The sequence below is a fragment of the Chenopodium album genome, chromosome 21, assembly GCF_948465745.1.
Source record: "Chenopodium album chromosome 21, dcCheAlbu1.1, whole genome shotgun sequence".
In the NCBI taxonomy this organism is placed as follows: domain Eukaryota; kingdom Viridiplantae; phylum Streptophyta; class Magnoliopsida; order Caryophyllales; family Amaranthaceae; genus Chenopodium; species Chenopodium album.
The window spans coordinates 36,531,560-36,543,723 of NC_137854.1; the positions used below are offsets into that span (position 1 = coordinate 36,531,560).

Consider the following 12,164-nt stretch of genomic DNA (forward strand, 5'->3'; position numbering starts at 1 on the left):
CAATTGCGGTTGTGGTATAAATATAATGGCGATTTATTGAAAGGTTATGAGAGAGGTTAGGGCTTAACCTATTGGAATTGAACTAGATATATTGAAAATAATAGTGTCTTTTTTTTCAAATAGAAAGTGTTTAAGCTAATTTGAGATGGGCAAAAATAAAAGTGTTTGAACTATTTTATAATGTATGGGTTAATACCTCTCACAGGTCCTCCCCGTCTCCCCCACTCCCAAAGTGCCTCTAATGAGGATTGATCTCATAACCTCATAGTTGTGAGATACAAACCTTGCCATTAGACCAAAGCACCAAGCTATGCTTAGTTGAGTTAATACATTCTTTACAATAACCTTTATAAGGAAAAAATACAATTTTTTAACCTTTATAAACAAATTATGTTTGTTAAGTAGCACAATTGTAAAAACTACTAAATTAAAAGTGGACTCCACAAATGTTGATATAATTACGTAATGCCATGTATAAGGCTATATATGCCTTTATTCTATAAATTTATTTATTTATTTATTTATTTATTTATTTTGTGTTTAGAGAGCCACAAGGACAGGGGCGAGAATCGATGTCAGGATCTCTTAAAATCAGGAGGAAAGCTCTAACTATTTGAGCTATCCCTGACTCTCATAAGGCTATACATCTTGGAATTGCTTTGGATATACAAATGCTTCCCAAGCTTAGGCATATGACCTTCTAGCACAATTTTCTCCATATGGCCCAATAGCCCATCTATGTTATAATCAATCCTTGGGCCATTAAGGGTATTAATCTGCTAATCTCTTGCAAGACATTTTTCATCGGTAACATTGTAAACTACTACTACTCTTTGTTGCTTGTTGTGTCTCAAGGTGAGATTTGTATTAAAGTCGGTTTGGTTATATTTGTGACAAAATATCTTGAGAACCTTGTCAAAATATCAAGTTAATCTCACAAAGCATAGGAATGTGGGAATATGGGATAGTGTCTCAGACTGCCATTAGTTTTAGGCTTAGTTTTAATCTTTTTCTCATGTGGCTTGTTATTCAATCATCCTTGCTTTCAATTACATGAGATATCTATAATAGTACTTCGTTGTCCCTTTAAGCTCTTTGATCTCTTCTAAATTACATGTGATTATTAAATGTGCATTTACGATTGATAACAAATCCCACATGCTAAAAACTTTACACTCGTCCTTCCATCGCACTTACTCCCCATTTATATATGTATAATTTCCTATGAGATCATATGTGATCCACCTTAAAACAATCTACGTACATTTATTATTAGAGTACTGGGATATATTTAAGAAAAGTAAAATGAGATTGACATTTTTTTTCCTTTTTTTTTTTTTATAACTACGAACTAAATACATTAAATCACAAATGTAACAATGATTCGCAAATTGATGTGCTCAACTACTTTAATCACAATCCACCTTGAGGATATAATATCATTGAAACTTTGAAAGGTGAATTCCATCATTTTGATATCCCATTATGTTCCAATGTAGAAAGATATTCCCTACTCTGGATGTTTTAAGAAGATAAGAGTCCGTGTCGTACATCTATATTGCCATGGAAGTGAAGGCTTTTATCCACCTAAGAGCATGAAGGCAAGTAAGATCTTCGTCATGAAGAGAGTTGCTAAACAGGCCTGATACATTAGACCATCTCAATCAAAAGTTTAAGCTAATATTTAAAACCCACGAGTAGTTTACATTCTGTATCATATGCTCTGCATATTTTCTGACAAGATACTCGACCATATATCAATCATTTCTTTATATTATTTTTTAGAATTTTTATATATCAAGTCATCGCATAATAATAATAATAACAATAATAATAATAAATTAATAATGTAATAGTGTCTACTATAATCGTAAAAAGTAAGAATGATGGTGATGTTAAAGTTGCATTATTATACATGGACCAAACGAACATCAAAACTAAGTAATACTAACAACATAGAAGCGCACAAAAATGTCTTTGCTAATCACTAAATACCATACAATTATTTTGTGTCCCAAATTGGATAAACCTTGTAGCACAACAAGCTTCAATATCGGCCAAGAAACTTTTTGTAGCTTCAAGCTACACCACACTTCCCTCATTGAACTTTATCTCTTTGTAATTCCAATTCCCCTCCTTCATCGAAAAACATTGTTTCAAAAAATCAACTAAAATGAAAATAAATCAACATAAATATAATTATCTCAAAACATTTTGGGTGGTTGTGGTCTTACCATTTGCTCTCCTTGTTGCCAAGTGACAATACTTTATGCTAAATTCCAGTTTTTCATTCCTTAATATTGACAAGGAAATCCAATTTTATTTACATACAGAATAACCTCGTTTCTTTATACTTGTAACATTTTTACGTTATTTAGTAGTTTTAAATAATGTTAATAATTAAAAAAATTTAAGAAGTTGATACCTTAAAATTATAAATTGGGTCAAGTTTAACTGACTTTTACCATATACTCATATAATTATGTACTCCATCCGTTTTTAAATATTTGTTCCGTTTCTTGGAAAAAGTATTAAAATATGGAGGTAATGGGATAGTTGAGAAAATAAAAAATTGCAAAAAGTAAAAATAATGGAAGAATAGGAGGAGAGAGAGTAATATGTTGGGTACACAAAGTGTGAGAAATAAATTAAATATTGTAAAAGCATTTCAAAAAAAGAAATAGAACAAGTATTTAAAAACGACCGAAAAAGAAAAATGGAATTAGCATTTTAAAATGGAGGGATTAGAAATTAAAGTGTTGCAAGAATTAAAAAAGGAGGAAACTTTACTTTTCCTACCTAATAAATAAAAACGTATATCCTTATTTTCTTTTCGTGCATTTTCCATTGTAATATCTCAACAGTTGACGAGCCCAAGTTTTTTGGCTACTTCACTCTAAGCAAGAACTCTCAGGTATCCTACTTCTTCTCTAATATACAGGTCTATTTTCTTTAATTTTGTTTTAAAAAAAACATCTTTATGATTAATATGGGAAATTTTTTAGTGAAAGTATTCATATTATATGATTAATTGTGATTTTCTGGGTGTTGGGGTTGATAGCAATGATGGAATTATATAATGTTTTTGGAATTTGTTTATTTGTTGAGTATTGAAATGCATGATTACCCAGTTGAGATTAATTCTTTAATTTGCATTTAAGCGATTAATTACATGATTATACGGGGTACAAATTTTTGTGGTTTGTTGGTTGTATTAGTTGATTATGGTTTTTTATTAGAACTTAATGATGTTTGTTCATTATTGATGAAACATGAAATTGATGGTTTGTTATTCAAAAGCGGATGATTAGTATAACCAACATCGTGAATTTTTGCTATGGATAATTATTTGCTTACTAATTCGGAAATTGATGCTATAATTGGGTTAATTCGATATTACTGTAGTCTTCTGTTTTCAGGTTTTCAAAACTATATGATATATGTCAAGTAATGAATTAAAAATTGGTCAAACTTATTAAAATTATGATAATTTTGAAAATTGACGACAAAAAAGTGGAAACAACTTCTTCTAGTTTCCTTTAGGGGGCGTTTGGTTCGCACAGTGGTATAGGTTTGGAATCAGGAATAGGGTTAAGGTGGTATCGGGTTGGAACTTGATACTTGATACCATGTGTTTGGTTCAATTCTGGAATGAAATATCATCCCCTTAATCATGTATTTGATACCTAAGGGAATGGAATGAGCCAAACCCACCTCCCCTCCAAGGTTTCCAAACCCCATACCTCATGGATTTGAGGTATGGGTTTAAAAATCATATTTTTGACAACCAAACATATGGTATGGGTTTTGGTCATTCTAAACCCATACCTTATACCTATAATTCGCAAACCAAACGCCTTGATTTTTTTATTTTTTTTAAAAAAAAACAGAAAATCAAAAACAAAAACGATCACGAACAAGCCATGTGCTGTGATTTTATAGCCCTTAAATAAGTTGATTTCAGCATGGTGTTATCAATTTGTTTTCAGTTATTCGAATTTTTGAAGTAGATTGCTCTAATGATCATGATGACTGAAAAGCTGCTTGATTTTAATGTTTTATTTGGCTAGAGAACAGTGGTGATCAAGCATGCGAATGTGTTTAATGGAGTTTGCAGTTTGTAGAAAAATTGCATGGAAAGGAATGTTTAACTATATTTGTCTAGTCTTTGATATATGAAATAAATCCTGTCTGTTATTGCTTGTGTAATGCAAACCTTTTTTTTTATTTTTATTTTTATCTAATATGATTTCCACATTTGAATTTCAGGTTTATGATCTGAGCTCAGATTACTTGGTGTGACTTAGTTTCTCTTTTTTACTTGAGGGGCATCAGCTTGAGTTTTGGCTAAAATGTCGAAGGGACTGGACTATGAGGGATTGAATGAAAATGTGAAGAAGTGCCAATATGCTGTTAGGGGTGAGCTGTATCTTCGAGCTTCTGAGCTCCAGAAAGAGGGGAAGAAGGTAAATGGAATAATGTTTTTGTACTCCGTTCTTTGGGCTTGTTGAGACCTGAAGTGTGATTTTTCTGTTGGAATTAGAGATCAGATTATTCATCCATTTCATTCTTTCATACACATTTAAATCATTTTTGAAGAAATATATGAACATTCTATCTCTTTTGTTCTGGGCGTGATTACACTGCTTCGAGTGTTCTGTTTCTCTTGCTACTCGATGTTACACCTCCTGGTATTAAATGATTTATTCTATGATACTTACTAATTTAAATGACAAGCCTTGAAGACTGGCCTTCTGCCTGATGACATGCTATACAGCTGAAAAAAACATAAATAATCTTGTGATTAGTCACAAGGCATATACCTCAGTGATGAACCATGTCTTGAGTTAATTCTTCTGCATAATTTTCTTTCTAGATATTTTTAATTTAGTGCTCTGTCACACTCAAATCTTGTCTTATTTTCTGACTATTCATATACCCATGCAGATCATCTTCACAAATGTTGGAAATCCTCATGCATTAGGGCAGAAACCATTGACATTCCCGCGCCAGGTTTTACATTATAGGAGTTATATTAGTCTCACTTTGTGGTTCGGTATTTAAGTTTGTGTATTAACTTTAAAAAGCGTATTCATCCAGGTGGTTGCTTTGTGTCAAGCTCCATTCCTACTTGATGATCCTAATGTTGGAATTGTATTCCCAGCTGATGCAATTGCAAGGGCTAAGCATTACCTTTCTATGACTTCAGGCGGTCTAGGTACATTTTTAACTTTTGGATATGCCAGAATTGCTACAAATATCTGAAATCTTATTACATGTTTGCATCTACATTCTTATCTAATGAGGTTGCAATGTTGCATGAATGAGGTTGCATGCATCTGACCATCCTGGATTGTACCAATAATGGGATTTACTTTACTTTGTTAATCTAATATCAAGTCAATTTGCATACATCACCCAAAGGCGGCTCATGAAAGAAGAGAAGAATCTATTAGAAGTTTGGGTTTATTTGCTTTCACTGGGAAAATATTGATGACACTGCTGTTATCCATTATGTTTGCTAGATTGGCTCAGTCAATCTGCATTCATGCTAAATCAGTAAATCCGTTGATACATAAAAATCAATTTATATTCTTGGCTGATTGGCTTTTCTCCTTGTCGTCATTTAATCTTTCTGATTTTGTAGGCTGTCTACTACTATACACTTATACCATTGTCTGTAATCCCAACACCTTGCTGATTCATGCAAGTGTACCCCCACCCCAAAATCCCAACTTTACCTCTTTTTCATGTAACAAATGTTATTTCTGTTAGATATTCACTTTATACTTTGTTTTCTTTCCCTTTCTGCATATATGTCAATTATTACCTAACATTTGTTCACCTCCCTTCTTTTATATATCTTTGTCAACTTCATCTTTCATAATACCTAATATTTGTTCACCTATTTTATTTTATCAGGCTCTAAGTGCTTTCAGAACCTTACAAAGAATACAACTTTTGATGCCAAGTTATACTATAGTTCATAAAATGGGGTATGTGTAACATTTGTTATTTTATGTTGAATTAGGTGCTTACAGTGATTCAAGGGGCATTCCTGGCGTAAGGAAAGAGATTGCAGAGTTTATTGAAAGGCGGGATGGGTATCCAAGGTGATTTAATGCATGTTTCTCATGGCAATGTTATGGATCAACCAGTACTCGAGCCTCAATATGTCTCAGTTTGCTTGTTGACTGTATGACTAATGTTGTTTCTGCCTGATTTTCAGTGATCCAGAACTCATTTTCCTAACTGATGGTGCTAGCAAGGGAGTGATGCAAATTTTGAATGCTGTCATTGGAGGCCAAAGTGATGGGGTAAGTCTCTTATGATCCTTTTTTTCTTTTACTTGCCGCTATTTCCCCTTTATTTTAAGTAGAAGTGTTGATCTCTGGTCATTATTGCCTTATTGATCTATCTTTCTTTCAGGTCCTAGTTCCTGTTCCACAGTACCCACTTTATTCTGCTTCAATATCATTATTGGGTGGTTCTCTTGTCCCATATTATCTGGAGGAGACTGCAAACTGGGGCCTTGATATCAACAATCTCCGTGATGCAATTCGACAAGCCACATTCAAAGGAATAAAAGTAAGTATGCTCTCCTGCACCATGGTGTTTGATATATAGAAAAATGCTGATAGTTTCAGAAAGAAAATTGTAGCAAAGCTGTATTTGATGTGTGTGGTTATTCCTAAAAGTTTATCCTCTCTTGCTAGTTGATAAATACCCATTAGTTTTTGGAATGCCAAGATTTTAAGGTTTAAGTTGAGGTCATGAAACTTATGACTGATGTACTGTTATTGGGAATATGTGCTCTAAGTACTACTTCGTACTCATCTCGGCTTACTGATGGCATGCTAATCTTACATTTTGGTTTTATATTCCTAATGCAATATACATATGTGAACTTCTCAACTTATTTTGATTTTTCAATTTGGTCATTGTTTTTGCAAGATAATGTATCTTAGTATTAACTTTCATGCTGGTCAGGTACGTGCAATGGTTATTATTAACCCTGGAAATCCTACGGGACAATGCCTTAGTGTATCCAACTTACAAGAAATAGTGAATTTCTGTATCCAAGAAAAGTTGGTGCTTCTAGCTGATGAAGTATACCAACAAAACATATACCAAGATGAGCGTCCCTTTGTAAGTGCAAGAAAGGTATGTCATACAGAATATTTCAGCGCTTGGATTAATATGGTTCAGGTTCAATAATCTTTCCTACATGAATTTAAACTTATCTAATTTCCTTTTCTGGAAGGTTTTAATGGACATGGGCCCACCAATGAACAAGGATCTCCAGCTTGTGTCTTTCCACACAGTGTCAAAAGGATATTGGGGTGAATGTGGACAGAGGGGTGGATACTTTGAGATGACAAATATTCCTCAGAAGGTCTGTCTTTGTCCCAAATTTTTGTTTGAGTTGTGATTGTATTACTCTGTTGTCTGATCATTCCATCCTTAACTAGTTAACATTTACAGAGCTTCCAAATCTATTTTACGTTGCCTTCGTCAGCTCTTTTAGTAAAATAAGTGAAGCCTAATAGATCTCTTAGTGACTGACTTATTCAAGGGGCATTAGATACTGCAGTGCATTCCCAATGATAACTACACTGTTAAGCTCATGAAGCTCTCTTACAACCAAGTGTTTGAAAGATTTCCAAATAAACTTATTGTGAAAATGAGAAATTTGAAATGGGAAAAAAAAAAACTCACTTGGATTTAAATTAAATTCAAAGAAAGTATTGCCTTGAATTGAGAGAAAGAGGGGTCCTCAATTTAAACTGCTTTGACCGACTAATGGTGTATATTTTTCAGTCAGTGACCCCAAATTTTATGCTTTATTATGGAAATATCTTTCCTTCATTTATAATATATTTCTTGGTGGAATGAAAAATCAGATATAATGACTTCACAGCTCACAGACCTCAGTTCCCGTAACTCTGTATAACTAGTGACTGTAAATACCTCATATTGCAAAAATTGAAATAAAGCAAATAAATCCCTCTTTTATTCTTTTGTTTTAAAAAGATGGGTCTGATTACAATCCTTAGCAGTCACGAATAATCTCCAGTTGTTTGCCAGTGGTGTTTCTGGCATGCACTTCATGAACAATCTGCATAGCTATGGCTGAGGAGCACCCTTTTGTTACGAAAAGTGTTCATTCAGTCATTTTCTCATTGATTGTAAGAAGACTTTTTTTCAAAAATTTATGCTCAAGCAACTTATCCTTTTTACGATAGAAAGCAACTGCTTGAACGCTTCATATGAATAGAAAGTATATTCATCTGATGTTGTTCTCCATTGCAGTCAGTTGATGAAATATACAAGATTGCTTCAATAGCACTAAGTCCCAATGTACCAGGGCAAATATTTGTAAGTTTATCAAACTTATTTGCAGATTAAGATGATCTTGTTTTTCCTTGGGCAAGGTTCTAGATTCTGTATGCATAAAATCACTGTTCTTTTTCACTTTGACAGTTAGGATTGATGGTCAATCCACCAAAGCCCGGGGATATCTCTTATCTTAAATTTGAACAAGAGAGGTAAATGGTTAACACTTTATTTAGTTATCATTTAGAAGACATGAAATTTCTCCTTGCTGATCTATTCGCGATTTCAACTGAGAGGAAGATCTTATATTAAAGAATAATTATCTTAACAAGTTGTTTGAGGAGGCAGAAAGGAAAGTTGTATAGGGCTTTATTTCTAGGCTGGAGACAAAAACATGTCATGCAGAGTATATATAATAATGCATAAATTTTTGCAGCAAGGGAATTCTGGAATCATTGAGGAAGAGAGCGCGAATAATGACTGATGGGTTTAACAGCTGTAGAAATGTTGTGTGCAATTTCACAGAAGGTAAAGAGTTTTTTCCATTGTTTTGTGTGTATTTTTGTATCCTGTATTTATTTCTGCACAGAAATTCATCCGTGAGATAAATTCTTGATTCAGGTGCCATGTACTCATTCCCTCAAATATGCTTGCCACCTAAGGCAGTTGAGGCTGCCAAGACGGCTGGCAAACATCCTGATGTTTTCTACTGTCTCAAGCTCTTGGAAGCCACCGGCATCTCCACTGTTCCTGGTTCAGGGTTTGGGCAGAAAGAAGGGTACTGGAACATTACATTCTTATGTTTTTTAAATATTATGCAGCCTTGGGTTTCAATTTTCACAGTTAAAGTCCTTGCAATTTTTCCACAATCGCATTTTACAAAACTGAAAAAAATCTGTTTTATTGTCATATACGTGATCCTCTCAGTAAGTATATAATGAACGAGCATCTTGAATTATCTATCATAGTTACTATGATTAGGGTACACCGAGTAATATACACCAAAAGTGATTCTGATTAACTGCGAGCTGGAAATTAAACTGTTAATAATAGTGTTATTGTTTTATCTACAGAATCTTTATTCTCAACAATATCTTGCACAAATGGTTTAATTAGTTTGTTAACCTTTTAAATATTTTCAATGTGGAAAATTCTGTCAAACGTGAATGCACCTCATTTTCCGAATTGAAGCCGGTAAACTTACGGGCATCTGGTGCCCTTTCCTAGGGAAGTTTGGCCACCTGAACTTAGAATTTTCCTTGCACTCACAGTACTTGTTCACTCTCTATATTAAACCTTTAACTTCTTTCTTTACTGGTTGAGATCGAACACTTAGATAAACTAGGTTCTATGTTGAACTCCCTCTGTGGTTATTTATGTTCATTTAATGAATTTTCTGCCTCCTATCTCCAAAGAAAAGAAAAGAAAAGACTTCAAACCCAAGAACTTGTTAAAGCAAAAAACACATGATAATGATGTTGTATAATAGGCTATTTTCATTGTATAACAGGGTTTTCCACATGAGGACTACCATTCTTCCTGCTGAGGAAGACATGCCTGCTATCATGGATAGCTTTAAGAAGTTCAATGACGCGTTCATGGAGCAGTATGAAGATCAACGAGCAGGTTACTCAAGGATGTAAATTATAGGAGATTTCTATGAAATCCCTTATGTTATTGTCATGATATAATTCAGTGTATACTCTCCCTCTCCCTCAAACGTGCTTGTAAAATTTAAACGCGAAGTTGATGTACACTATGCAAATCAGGATTTCCAAACTTTGTATGATTTGCAAACGAACTAGTCGCTTTCTGTTACATAAGCTCTCGTTTTCCCTCAATAATGAAAATCATATAGCAGTATTACACAGCATGTGAAGTTGTCTATTGGTTTTCACTTCAGGTTCAATAATAAGCTGGTTTCTGACAGAAATTTAATTTCAGTATACCATACAGATGATTTCTTAATTTATCTGATGCTGTCACATGGTATCAAGAATATAGTAAAATAAAATGGTAAGATTTTGAACATTTTATAACATAATGACAGTATTTTTATTTGTTTTTTCTAGATACAGTAAAATAGTTATGTGTAATATTAACATTACTAATATTGGGCTCCCCTCAGTCTTAATTAGGGGTGGCAAGTAGCATGCCAACTCCATTTGTGTTCTGTTAACCCTTTTCAGTCTTTCAGATCTTCCATCTACGGTATTTTGAATGGATAGTAAAAAGGGTGCCGGGTTTCATTGCACACATTACACTATCAACGCGGTTATTAATTTCGGACAATATAGCATTATAAGACCGAGGAAGGTGATGAGTTTGTAAAATTTCAAACTGTCTGGCTGGTTTTATGACTATTAAAGAAGATAAAACCAGTTTCAAACACAAAACCACTTCCATTAGCTAAATATGTACTACTATATGTAAAGTGTGAAGGTTTAAAATCAGTTAATGCACATCTTAGGTTGCTTCTTATCTTGATTTAAGTCTCCAAAGACTTTTTGGTTATCCATTAATCCCAAACATTACGGGAAAGTCATTGCATTGTATTGTTGCCTTTTTACACCAAATATTATTATATAAAGTAAGATTTCTTTCTTCATTTCTTTCCAGTCAATGTCAAATAGCTCTGTATGGTGGAATTAAAGATCATTCCAAAGTGTAAAATTGTAATTAAGGACATGTAATGATTTCATAATTCAAAAAAGGCAGTCACGTTATTTCAATATACTCTTCGAAGATACCCAATATTTTTCAATGCTCCCAAGATATGTTGTATATGCAATAATTATAGTCGTATTACTAGTCGAGTCAAATTGTATTGTCATACTCCGTATTATTTTTCGGTCTTGTGAGAAGACATTTCTAATATCTCAATTTATCTTTCTTTTTTTTTAAAAATAATACTTCGTATTATTTTAAAAGTCTATAATTAAGGATATACGGAGTATTTTTTTTAAAGAGAAATTCTATAAGAAGGTTCTACCACAATGTTTACCATAACCGTAAACTCTGGGGACAATTAACTTCAGCCATATGTATTACAAAAAATTTGAATCAGTAAAACTTATGTATGGTCAGTCATATGGTGTGGCCTTACTTGTTTATAAGAAAAATCAATATCAATTATTCATATGTGTAAACTTAATTATTTGTTCATAAGAGTAACCCTAATTTATTATACAAGTAACATCAATTAATATCGAGTTAAGTATAAAATAGGGGACTCAATTGTTGCAAAATATGGGGAAAGGGGACTCAATTTATTTTATAGAGGAAAAGGGGACTGGGGTGAAATTTCCGGTTAAAGAGGGTGTTTTTAGGTGACTTAACTCACCTCTAACCCAAGAAGAATTAAGTCCCTTGTAAAAAAATTAAGTCCCCTCATTATTGCCTTGATTAAACCAAAAGAATTTAATACCTTCATTAATCATTCTTGCTGATTGTCTCAAAAGTATAATCGTTTGAAATTAAGAGAGTGCAACAACAAAAGCTTTGTTTTTTGTAATATTTGTTATCTAAAAAAATAATTCTTTCAATAATAATTATTAAAAAAAAAAAAAAAAAAAATCAAAGCATGTTCTTCATGTTCATGGTCTGTAGCTTATTTGTCTTTCATTTGTAGCAGAAGCACACATCAGTAGTTTCAATGAAGGGCTTGCAGAGCCCTGAAATTAAAAAAAAAAAAATAAATAAAAAAATAAAAAATTATGAACTGTAATCTTATAACTTATACATTTTTATCTTAGGATTTCTAATTGTGTTTAAGTTGATATACAGCAGCAATATCACTAAATGATTCTGCTTTTTTTTTTTCTTTT

General features: G+C 32.9%; 1 protein-coding gene across 1 annotated transcript; it reads left to right on the forward strand.

Moving 5' to 3' along the window:
* The first annotated feature begins 2,757 nt into the window (after positions 1-2,757).
* On the forward strand, positions 2,758-10,210 carry LOC145601549 (glutamate--glyoxylate aminotransferase 2). The gene is made up of 14 exons (XM_081657587.1): positions 2,758-2,914; positions 4,270-4,466; positions 4,948-5,013; positions 5,101-5,218; positions 6,032-6,113; positions 6,230-6,317; positions 6,430-6,588; positions 6,991-7,164; positions 7,265-7,396; positions 8,314-8,379; positions 8,485-8,549; positions 8,774-8,865; positions 8,959-9,115; positions 9,848-10,210. Exons 2-14 carry the CDS (start codon positions 4,353-4,355, stop codon positions 9,978-9,980), a joined length of 1,446 nt encoding a protein of 481 aa, XP_081513713.1. The 5' UTR covers positions 2,758-2,914; positions 4,270-4,352; the 3' UTR covers positions 9,981-10,210.
* Positions 10,211-12,164: the final 1,954 nt, after the last annotated feature.